This window comes from Triticum dicoccoides, chromosome 7A (genome assembly GCF_002162155.2).
Source record: "Triticum dicoccoides isolate Atlit2015 ecotype Zavitan chromosome 7A, WEW_v2.0, whole genome shotgun sequence".
Taxonomy (NCBI): domain Eukaryota; kingdom Viridiplantae; phylum Streptophyta; class Magnoliopsida; order Poales; family Poaceae; genus Triticum; species Triticum dicoccoides.
In genome coordinates, this window is record NC_041392.1 from 177,859,138 (window position 1) to 177,870,694 (window position 11,557).

The following is an 11,557-nucleotide window of genomic DNA, read 5'->3' on the forward strand; positions in this document are numbered from 1 at the left end:
TCACCGTCATAAGTTTTCTGAATATCTATAAACTTCACTGTGTGCTCCTGGACGATGCAAGTCTGACCAAAAATGAAGAGGAAACAGACATGCATGTATTGCCACTACACAACATTACAAGTTTTCATAAAAACCAGAAATTACTCATGCTTGAATACCTGGTAAAAAGTCTGAATATGTTCTTTATTCTTTAGGAATTTGACAAGCATCAAACTTGTCAGAAATCAAGTCAAGTTTAATTCGACACAATGCAAATTCTCGTTCATTACATGAATATAACATAGATAAAATCATTCTCTGCTTGGACTGTATCAGCAATCACCATTTAGCTGCATATCTTGCAGAATCACACTCCCATTTCCTTTTTTGCTTGGACAATTACGACTATCATGAAACACGTGTTGCTTGCACGTCTTGCACAAGCGTGCAACCTTTACCTTCCCTTGTTTGTCCTTACTTTTTCGACCCCCTCCTTGATCTCCTTTCCTCGCTTTATTCTTTTGCATCTCCCCACGGTACGAACATCAGTCGGCGGATGTATATGAACTTCGGCGGGAATGTTGCAACCAATAAAAGCCTCATACTCCTCTTGCCTAGTGCTTTGGGCGGCTGCAGGGATCATCTGCTCCAAAGGTGCCTCAATGTTCATCACACTTAATGTCAAGAAGTCCATGCCTATAGTGACTATAGTTCTTCCTGCTTGTGGCATCCGCTCAGAACACACGCACTAGCTTCCCTTCATCATTCACTTCAAAATCATAGAAAAATGCTGAATTCACTTCCTGCTTTCTAGCTAATTGGGCAACAAACATTTGAGCATCCGCGTCTCTGATTTTATACCTGAGAGCCTGGTAGTAATTCTGCAAGTCCCTCTTTGTGCACCCAACATAAGGAATTCCACCCTCACTGACTTGCAGCAGCCTGTATGCCTGGGAGGTTCCAATGCTTGCCTTATGACATGTGTATAAAGTATTCTTTGCTCTCTCACTAACTCTACGATTCGATCTAATCAAATGACGCTTATTAGGCGATACAAGACCATGAATGTGGTGCTCAACCCATGAGTCTATCTTGTAGGTGTTGTCTCCACAAAGTCTAACGAAGATATGGGCATCACAACCGCATCGCGTATTTGTCTGCTTACGCATTTTCTTCAAGGGGTCATCTATCTCCTTACAATCTTTTGACTTGAATCCTTCCCTATTACACATGAAACGCTTAGTCCGGACCACCTTATTCTCAATCTTTTTCTGCTGTCCGATACGAACACCAAAACCTGATTCATGTGCATATGCCTTGTAGAACTTCTCCATTGCCTCTAGTCCTTTAAATGTCATACCCACTTTAGGCTTCAACTGCTCATCACATTCAGGTATAAAAGACGAAGACTGCAATGTCAAGAATAAACTATAATAAGCACTTCATCCATAGTTTCAGTTGTTAGTGCAAACTGAACTTACAAAGAGAGGTATGTCTGCCATGTCTGTATTCTTTTTGGGTGTATTAAATCCCCCATGGCTCATATGCATTTGAACGTTGTTGATTGGATCCATATTGCTGCACACACATGGCCACATGATTAGCCTTTCAACCTACATACACACGTGTATACACAAGGACTGAAATTGTGTGCTGTTTTACCTCAAACTTTTGATGCCCTCGTGTTGCTGGTTGAAAGAGATGTTGTACTACTTGCTAGTCGCTCATCCGTTGTTGTCACTGCAGAAAAGTATTGCCAGTTATAGAGATAGGTCTAGATCGGGGAATAACATGCATGGGGCGATGGTTGGTCGGGGAACATGCATGGGGCGATGGTTGCCAGGTTCGTGTTGACATGGGAGCAGAGGAGCACGTACAAGACTGGTGTGGGGCAGTACCTGCATCTGCATCTGGTGGGTGCCGGCAGACGTCAGGATCAAGTCGACAGATATCGGAGGCACACGACAGCGGCGGCGGCGGCGGCGCACGACGCAGAGAAGCAATCTGGGGAGTCTTGCGTCAGAGGCTTCAGGGGTTTTTTGTGAATAAAATTGGTTGTAAGTTACAAAGCAGGCAGGTAAATGCAATTAGTCTCTTGGCTGCACGTGAGGCTCAGGATTAAAATCGTGGGGTTGAAACGGACCGGACACACGGACACACGATAGGTAGTGGATTCACGAAATATATTGCCATTAATAAATATTTTTAACTATACAATTATCGAACACAATAAAGCATATGTATTTTCAGTTTTTGTTCTTATATAATTGCTTCAAATATTCATGCTCCATATGACCAAAACTTATTAAAATATATTGCGAATTATTCCTGCAACGTGTGGAGTATCATCTAATTTGTTTCCAATAACATCACGCAATCAAGAGCATTGCTTTTACTGTGGGCCTTACAAGGAAGGGAGGGGATCAGAGAAATCATCGGGCTAGTTTCCTAGAAACATAGTATATGTAGACGCAGACGTTTGTATACACGCACGAACATTCAGCCATGTAAAGCACTTTCAGGAGACGGAGTTGACGCATCTAAGATTGATGAAGTCATCAGAAACGCCATGTAGTCGAGGGGCACGCCATACCACTAAGAAAGTAATGTCAGAAGGCCTGGAATAAAACCTGAAAAATGTGACAACTCGTGCCAAATCTACGACTGAAACCTGGTTGGGATGGTTCCACCACAAAAAGTATTCCATCCATCTGAGTTATGCTTAGTTCGCTCACTGGCTATATTGTGTACACAATATAGTTGCCCCAGAGTGTGTTAATGTTTTTGTCGAGTTAACCGACCCAGCTGAGCTTATAACGAATCGAATCAAACTGAGTTTTTTGCTCGCTAGAGTTATCGAGCTTAGCAAGTTAGTACAAGATAGTGAGTTCAATCTAAATGATGGAAGTTGGCTCCTTACAGTTATGGATGTAAATGTTTCATAAATCTCGAACAAGTTATTTTGTTCACATGGATGCTTGTGAAGAATATGGTAGTGTGATAAATGAATTAGATTAGACATGAGTATTTCTGCGATTTATAGTAACATGATACAACTTTTTTGTTATCCCATTTGTTTAAGAGAGTATGACTAGCATTTCTTGAACGTAGCCAAGTTACAAAGAAATTACAGTGTGAAAAAGAGTATCATAGGCATTCCTCAAGCACGAACTGTCTATAAAAAGACCAAATCACAAACCATTTCACATTATGAACCTTTCAGTCATCTCTTATCTTATTACAAAATGTCCAGGTTGTGATGACATAAACCATGTCACCGGGAAGATGTATATGATGGATTTTCTAAATCGTCTGTGATGGCACATTCTTAAGTAGTGGCATATCCTTTGTGGCAGTCCTCAAGCATCAGTGAAGAGGATGATCTGCACTAGAGACAAAAGTAAATAACCTCATCTTGCATCGTATAATGTAAGAGCACAATCAATTCTTGATATTTGTTTATCTTATTACGCTGGTTTGTTTGAGAGATGTTAAAGCTCATGATATGAAACTGGATTCTACTAAATTTTTGTGTATGAACAAAATAATCTGAACAACTATTGGTTAAACAGTTGGCAGTTGAAGAAAAATATTTGGAGAATACATATTTAGTGTACATAAGAATATTTCAACAAAATACCACACAACAAATGAATGACACCTACAAACTAAGTTTTCAGATGCTTAAGAAAGCCAAGCTGCAGAAGCTAGCCCATCCGATTTATCTTACACATCTTGCTTAATGATAACAAAAAGAATAGAATGAAACAATCCAGAAAACTGGCGATGGTCGATAGCAATGGATGGTTTCAATTTTGTACGTTTGCGTTGCCTGTGATCTTCTTGGTGAGAGTATAGTCAAGTTAACTTTATTTCTGCACATCTAGTGGGTATCGATGGATGCAACTAGCCCATGGCCCATGGTCACCGTGAGATGTACATGTACGGATGCACACCCACACTGCGGAGTTGCATTCATATCCAGCTCCGAAACCAATCATCCAGACCCTATTACCTTTTAGCATTCGACCCTTGGCTTCTATGTATCCCAACTCGTACCACACAGATGCACTTGACTGATTTCCGAATTGATGCAGTGTCATTCGTGAAGGCTCGACATGCTCATCGGATAGATTAAGGCCACGTTGTACCGAGCTGATCACCGCTGGTCCACCAACGTGGATGCAGAAGTGTTTGAACGCTGTACGGAAATTGGGAATGTAAGGCCTTATCCTCCTCCCAAGGAACACCTTCCTCGCCAAGGAGACAAGAAGAAACTTGATCAGCTCTGATGTAGGCAAGACAAGTGGCCCCATGGCCGTGATGTTGGCCTTGAGAGCGTCTCCAGCAATAGCCATGAGGTTCTTTGACAGATTGGCGCCCTTGATTCCCTCGTCATCTTCCTCTTGGTAGACGCACCGGTAGGCATTGTCATCGCTAGCAGTGATCGTCCGCACAACATGTGTGAGGCGGAACCTAGCCTTGGACCTAGAACTCGATAACAGGACGGCTGCACCGCCCATGCGGAACAAGATATTAACCAACTGCATGGAGCGGTTGTTACCCGCATAGTGGTTGGGTCCGATGGTCTCCGTTGACACCACTAGCGCTTGCGATCCAAAAGGCATGACCTCCAAGATGTTCCTTGCAAGCCCAACTGCAGTTACTGTTGCACTGCAACCCATCCCCGAGAGGTTGATGACGCGAAGGTCACCTCGCAGCTTATACCTGCTGACAATCATGTCGGCAATCGATGGAACCGGTGAAAAGACACTGCAGTTAGTGACCAGAATGTCAATCGTATCAAGGTCAATCCTCGTCTTAGCCAGTAGATCATCAACCACTGAGAAGACGACCAGTTCTACCTCGGCGCGGGCTTCATCCAGACTACAATATGGCTCAATGTAAGAAAGTGCCGGTGGAACACAAGTCTCATCACTAAGACCGGAGTGCTCAAGAACTCGTGCTATGAAGTTAATGGTAGAATCGGCAAGGAAGGTCGACATATGTGCATGCTCGAGTAAGGCCGCCCTTGGGAATCGATAGTTGGGGCTAGGCCGGAAGCAAGCATAGTCAACAAGGTATGTGGCTCTAGGGCGATATGCCAGGTAGACAGTAGCTGCAACAGTTGGAAGAACAATGGGCATGAGTAGGTGGATTGGCCAGAGGGCACGAAGTGGCTCGCCTGCAACGGCAAGCCATTGTGCAACTTTTAGGAGGCAGGCCGCTGCTAGTGTCATGGCGTTGACAATATGGAGGAGGATGCTGGCAGCTAGATTTTATAGCAATTTGAGAAGAGTGTGATGAGAGATGACGAAGCAGGTTGTCTGATGGTGTAGTGTATATAGGATTATTAGAGGAGGAAACTTGTGGGAGATCGTCATATGGGGATCAGGGTTGATGCTATAATGGGTTAACATTATATTGTTGCTTAAAAAGATTTGCAAAGAGCTATAAAATAAACCATAGGACAACTGTGTAACTGTCATGGCCTCTTGCCCTCTTGGGACCCTAACTTTCAACGTTTATTGCACTACATCGTAGCATATCGAAACAAAAACATTCTCCAAATAGCAAAAGAGTGGTGGGGGTCATGAGACCAGTCAATTTCTCAACCATCTATACTGTACGTATCTATCATTCATGTTGTGCATTAATAGTAGCCTAGAAGCCATGTTTTTCACATGGCACAGTAGGAGCACTCTTATTCAGATTATTAAGATGCCGACATTGTGAAGCTACCAACCAACTAATTTGGTCCATCTTTTCAGGGTACCTCCAAATAATCCCAGAAATTTTAGTCCATAGTTTTGTTTTTTGGGATTGTCCTTCAGAACGGTAATTTTCCGCCTGGGGATTGTGCCACGGGCATCATTTTGAGAGCAGCGGGCGGTTTGTATTGATAAAGCAATGATGGCGCAATAAATTAACATATATTGCTTCAATTGTTATTGCTAGAGAGGATCTACTGGAGCTATATGTACTCGAACAAAATAAGTAAACTGATACTAGGAATAGAAGGGAAATTGCAAAATAAAATATAATATCGATATATTACCCGATGATTTAGCAGATCCACCTCCACCTTATTATCAATAACGTATATATGAAGTCTTGGTCTCCAGTCGCCTTTGCATCCTCACTTTTTTCCATGCCTCTAGATTAAAAAATAGGACGAGAAAAACCTACACAAGTTGGACTAACTTTGAAGGTTTTAAAGAGCCACAACAGCCGATCCCAAGAGGCAAGAACATGAATTCACTAAATCAGGGGCACTCACATTTCAAAATAGGTTGTGAACCGCTGCTTCATTGACAGATAACCGGGAAAGAAGGCAAAGATCAGGAAAATACAGAAGACTGAAACCACACTCCATAACAAAAGCTAGATAGCACCAACTGCCAAGACAAGACCTGATGCTACATGACAATCCACTAGATTGAGAGCCCTCGGCCCATGAGCAAACACCATGGCCTCCCTAGTAGGCACACCGAGACCAGGACGGTGATATATCCAATACATATCATACTCCTTGAATTTACTGGTGTCTTTTCATGATTCTAATTATTTTTGCAAACATATCCTTTCTGTTATTTATTTTGTGTATACAGATGAAACAACCCGAGAAAAGGGGGAAAATCTCACAAATTCCAGATTGCTCTGGAAGAGGAATGGGGTGTCAAGAAAGGATGTGGCCAATGCCAGCACATTTACAAAGTCTAACTTAAGAGGTGAGACGAAGAACAGAGAAGAATGGAGGCGAGCAAAACTCTTTTGATGCAATTCCCACCATAGATCACCGTTTTCTTTTCTCTCTACGCCCCGTAGCCTATCAAGAAATGACGACTGGTTTGTAAACCGGACAACATCCACCAGGGCAAGCTGGACTACCTCTACTGGGTCGCGACTCTGCTGCAGGTCATCAACCTGGTGTACTATGTCACGTGTGCCGCGCGCTCCACGTTCGACTCCTTGAAGCTCCACGAGACAGGGGAGGGGAACGACAGGTCCATGGTGGAGCTGCAAGAGAATGACTGAGTAAAGAGAAGAATGTACCTATATGCAGGTACAGGTTCAGCAAGCTAGAAGCGGGTAAATAGATGTTTGGAGACTGAAGTGATATGTATGAAGATCAGTCACAGGCAGAAAGTGTTCCATGGCAAATTGAGCGATATAACTGCAAATCCCAAAAATGTTTTCATCCAGCACAACATAAGCTGTATTATTATGCAAGCGCTATACACTACTACACAACAACTGCATGCATGGCAAGAGAAGCTGACTCGTTGCGTGTCTGCCGCGGTGACTAAGGAGGTTGACCGGGACGCAACGGAGGTGCTTATTTCCAAGGTCCGGGCTTCTGCTTTCTCGTTGATGCAGCAAGTCCCTGCTGCCCGTGCTTAATCATCGTTGTGTGTCTGCCGCGGTTGCTGTAGGTTGTTGGCCTGCGCGCCTTGTTATCCTGTTGTTAGTTGCTGGCCTGTGTGCACTTCCCGGGCCGGAGTGCCTTCTTGTTTTCTTTTGTGCTTGTTGGCCCAGGCGGCGGTATTGCTGTCGTGCTTGTGAAACTCTGCCTGGTGACTTTATTTATAAAGTTGGGTGTATGCCTTTTCTCTACTAAAAAAAGAAGCTGACAAGTACACACAAAGTCTTGGGCGGTTCAGCAGCAGTCATCCAAAAACTTTGGTAGGGTTTTGAGCAAGCACGAAGCTGCTCATGGTCATAGTAGGCTCTAAAGAATATTTGGTTTTAGACTTTCGGCTCTTCAGAATAAGGTACCAAGACATAGTACACCCAGATAATGAACAAACCACAGTTAAACGCTGTAATGAACACCAGTGATTAAACCATTGGGATTTGGGGAAGGATCCTCCACGCCACGGATGCTTGGAGAGAACGAGGCGATGTTGGAGCAGTAGACATCAATGATCATCAACCATTGAGGGAGGAGATACGTCAGGAATGGAGGTCATAGAGACCTTGCTCCCTTGTTGGTGACACTTGGAGGTCGTTGAATGGAGGCCGAGGCGCTGGGCTGACCGGGCAGAGGAGAGGCTATTGAGTAGTACTAGTCGACTGGCACATCTGCAGGATAGACGGGCAATGAGTGGTAACGTTGATGAAATCTGGCCATTTGTTTCTTACCAAGAGAAGCCATGTACTCCCTCCGTTCACGAATAAGTGTATGTTTGGCATTCAAAATTTATCCAAAAAAGAGTGTACCAAGACTTTCTAATGCATTTTAAAGTAGAAAAAAAATGATTCTCTCTCATCATACGATAATCAAGACCAATAATATCCAACATGTGGTCTCCTCACTTTCTACATGGACTTAGCTCATTGGAGGTGGGGTAATTAAAGAATAGAGAGATGATGGTTTGCACCTTCCCAATGCAATTTTTACTCCACTCCATAATATGTTCTAAAATTTCTATATGTACACTTATTCGTGGACAGAGGGAGTACACATTTATTTTCCTTGCCCTGAATTATATGAACTATTCGACAGACTGGGTGATAAGAGATTCGCTTGATAATCTATATCAGGGGAGAAGTTATTTTGGTAGATCATCAGGCATATGAATGGCAGAGAATGGAAGAACACATTCGGTATACAATTTTACTATTTTGTTTGGTTATTTCTACTAATCCCTTAAAATAAAATTTCTACCCCCCTCTTTGATATGGGCTTACACACAAACAAACCGTGTATTGAATCTAACTGAATGGAAACAAACTCGACAACTCACAGTCCTACCGTTCGATTCAATAAGCTGACATCTCGCTCAATAGCATGCTAAAAATCATTGAAAGCGAAATATTCAGAGGTAGTATTACCATGTCAATGACAAGAACCAGCCGTCGTCAGGCGGTCGGCTTGCGGTGGAAGCCCTCGGAAGGGTCGAGCGGATCGGCTGGGGAAGGCAGCACCGCGGTGACGGCGGCGGCGGGAGGCCCTACGGGAAGGCGCCGGGAGACCATCTCGTCGACCCTGGCGGGTTCGCCGGACAGGAGGGCCTCCACGGTGCCGTCGTGGCGGTTGCGGACCCAGCCGGCGAGCCCGAGCGCGCGGGCCGTCTCCACCGTCCAGTCGCGGAAGAAGACGCCCTGCACGCGGCCCTTCACCACGACCCGCACCGCCTTGGGGGGCGATTGCTGCGGGGGCGGCGGGTTGGCGGAGGCGGCAGCGGCCATGGCGCGGCGAGAGGCGGCGGGGACGAGGAGACGGGAGGCCGTGGCAGAGGTAGAAGGGAACATTCTGGAGGAGTATGTGTTCGGATTTCAGAGATGGTTCTCTTTCGAGTTCGAGAAGGGTTGCATCTGCAATAGCAAGAGGAATTTTGATCAAAAAATAAAGGAAAATGTTATCTGGCGACCGTTCGCCACCGGGCTAACCCCAGCGAACGTTCTCCCTTCCGTCGCACGAATCTCGGCGGAGAGCCAACACCATGTAGGATCAGGATCGCTGGAGTGGTTCGCTGTTCGGATGCTTCTGGCGGACGCGTGGTTTTTCGTCTTCAAAAACTATAAGTGTGCACGTGCAATCACCTCTATTTGAACTAATAAGTGTGCATGTGCAACACGTGTTTATTTGAATTAACACACTATACTAAACTTAGTACAAGACAACTTATTCATAAATTTGAATTTTCTCTATAAAATACACAATCTCTTATTCCCTACACGTACAAACAATTTGAAATATCATTTCTCCTTAATCAACATGTCTCCTGTATTAAAAGACCACCCAGTGTTCCCAATGTATAAAACTCAAAATTATTTAAAAGATTTATCATGATTCTTCATATGCACACATTTATGCAAGTATAATCACACATGAAAATGTCACTTAGGACAAGCTAAGGAACCGTTTCACTGCCAACAAACTCTAGTCAAGAATTATTATTACAATTGAGTGTCAACCTCAATAGTGGAAAGAGATCTCTATGGTTTGTTGAAAAGAGGAAGCCATTGTCAGATAAAGAAGTGTAGAGATGTCTTGACTGCATAGAATCAGCTGTGAAATAAGACAAAAAAAATGCTAGTTGGACCATCCGATTCTACTATTGCACACAAGTGTCGTAATGTCTAGAAGCAAGAAAAGTGACTTACTTTATTATGAAAATAGAACATGTAAACCAAATAAAAATTACAATGATAAATTGCATAATTATACTTGTTATTCACTGGACAAAAGCATTAATACGACAACTTGGAACAGTTACTTGAGTACTACACATTTCTTTAAGGGCTCGACATTCTAAAATTTTGACAATATAACAAATATTCTCTCAGTTTGTAGTAATAATGATATGAAGATAGATAATTTGGAAATGGTCTTCAACATGCGTATGCTACCACTTGTAAGAATAACAGTGGCAAAAAAAGGCCAACAAATGCCGGTTTAGAAAGAAAAAAAACTGCAAACATGCTTCCAATTTTAGCAACTCTAGTGGGTAAAACATACCTTACCTCTCAAGTCAGGAAATAGTCAAACGAAAAAATGTACTTCTTATAAGTAGTAGAGATAAAGTCATAAGTATCATGATTCAAGATATTCGGAGAAACATGGTTGGTCTTTCTGTATGATGCGAACTCGTCATCTCTACCAAAGTTGTCGTGCATAGTATATAATGTAGAGTGCAATAATGAAATAAAATAAATAATATGAGAATTTACCATGACCACAAAATATCGTGCATTCGTCATCATCATAATCAACATGCATTTTTTGCTTCTCTTGTATGTGGTCCAAGTTTTCTATTAGGAAAACATGTTAACTCAACTATAGATAAGGACGGTATGAAAATGCTCATGTAAAATTACAATTGCCATGTATCTGCTGGACAAACAAATACACTTATGCAAACTTCAGGGTTTTTTAGTAAAACTTATGCGAACTTTATTTTTTTCACTAAAACTTATGCAAACTTCTGGGTTTTTTCACGTAATTTCATGACTGCAAGTAAGGTCTTGGTTCAGCGAATTCTTCTGTGAGTTCACTGCGTAGTCGTGAGTTGGCCATGTAATAACCGGTAGTCAGTACTTAAAAAAACAAGGATGTCTGTTACAGGTACGCGAAAATTAGTGAAAATAAAAAAAAGAAGGCATTGGTTGCCTGAACCCCAACTGTGTGTGCTCCAGCGCGCATCTGTTTCTCATTGCCTCATCTCTAGTTCATGTACTTCTAGATGTGTCACCACCGGCGAGGTAGCGATGACAGTAAAAAAACACTCGGTGCTTACCTGATTAGTGCGTGCGTGCGGCGCGTTCGCGTGAAGGCGATCGTCTCCATCGTTCAGGCTTGCGAGCGGTGAGGCGACTGTGTCCTCTCACCAGCTGGCGGGGCGTTGTCGATGCAGGTGAATCAATCGTCCAGCTTTGAGGCGGCGCCGTCCATGCACCGGGGCGCCCCCCACTCGATTTTTTGGCCCGCTTATACTGGTTCAGGATACTCAGCGTTGCCCGCATTTGAAGGGCGTCGGCGGTGGGTGGTTGTCAGCGTGGGTGTTGTGGACAGAGCTGAAGTCGACGCGGATGCCGGTGGTTCCCGGAGAACATGCCAGGACGTGGACGA

General features: G+C 43.5%; 2 protein-coding genes across 7 annotated transcripts; both read right to left on the bottom strand.

The window, feature by feature from the left end:
- Positions 1–3,114: 3,114 nt before the first annotated feature.
- LOC119330401 (acylphosphatase-like) lies at positions 3,115–9,272 on the bottom strand. Of its 6 annotated transcripts, none has more exons than XR_005160072.1 (4): positions 8,818–9,272; positions 6,260–8,064; positions 6,038–6,164; positions 3,115–3,362 (listed from the first exon to the last, which is right to left on the bottom strand). XR_005160072.1 is itself a non-coding variant. In XM_037603508.1 (2 exons), the coding sequence occupies exon 1, from the start codon at positions 9,235–9,237 to the stop codon at positions 8,845–8,847; it is 393 nt and encodes a 130-aa protein (XP_037459405.1). In that variant the 5' UTR covers positions 9,238–9,272; the 3' UTR covers positions 3,115–3,362; positions 8,818–8,844. The 6 variants fall into 6 exon arrangements, 2 of the variants coding, with proteins under 2 accessions (XP_037459405.1, XP_037459406.1); XR_005160071.1 differs by having other exon boundaries at positions 6,038–6,178; XR_005160074.1 differs by lacking the exon at positions 6,260–8,064 and having other exon boundaries at positions 6,038–6,136.
- On the bottom strand, positions 3,375–6,020 carry LOC119330400 (3-ketoacyl-CoA synthase 6-like). Its single transcript, XM_037603506.1, has one exon. It carries the CDS (start codon positions 5,217–5,219, stop codon positions 3,849–3,851), a length of 1,371 nt encoding a protein of 456 aa, XP_037459403.1. The 5' UTR covers positions 5,220–6,020; the 3' UTR covers positions 3,375–3,848.
- Positions 9,273–11,557: the final 2,285 nt, after the last annotated feature.

What these genes read in the sequence shown, in the direction of transcription:
- LOC119330401 (XM_037603508.1), bottom strand. Translation starts at nt 9,237, where the DNA reads ATGTTCCCTTCTACCTCTGCCACGGCCTCCCGTCTCCTCGTCCCCGCC.
- LOC119330400 (XM_037603506.1), bottom strand. Translation starts at nt 5,219, where the DNA reads ATGACACTAGCAGCGGCCTGCCTCCTAAAAGTTGCACAATGGCTTGCC.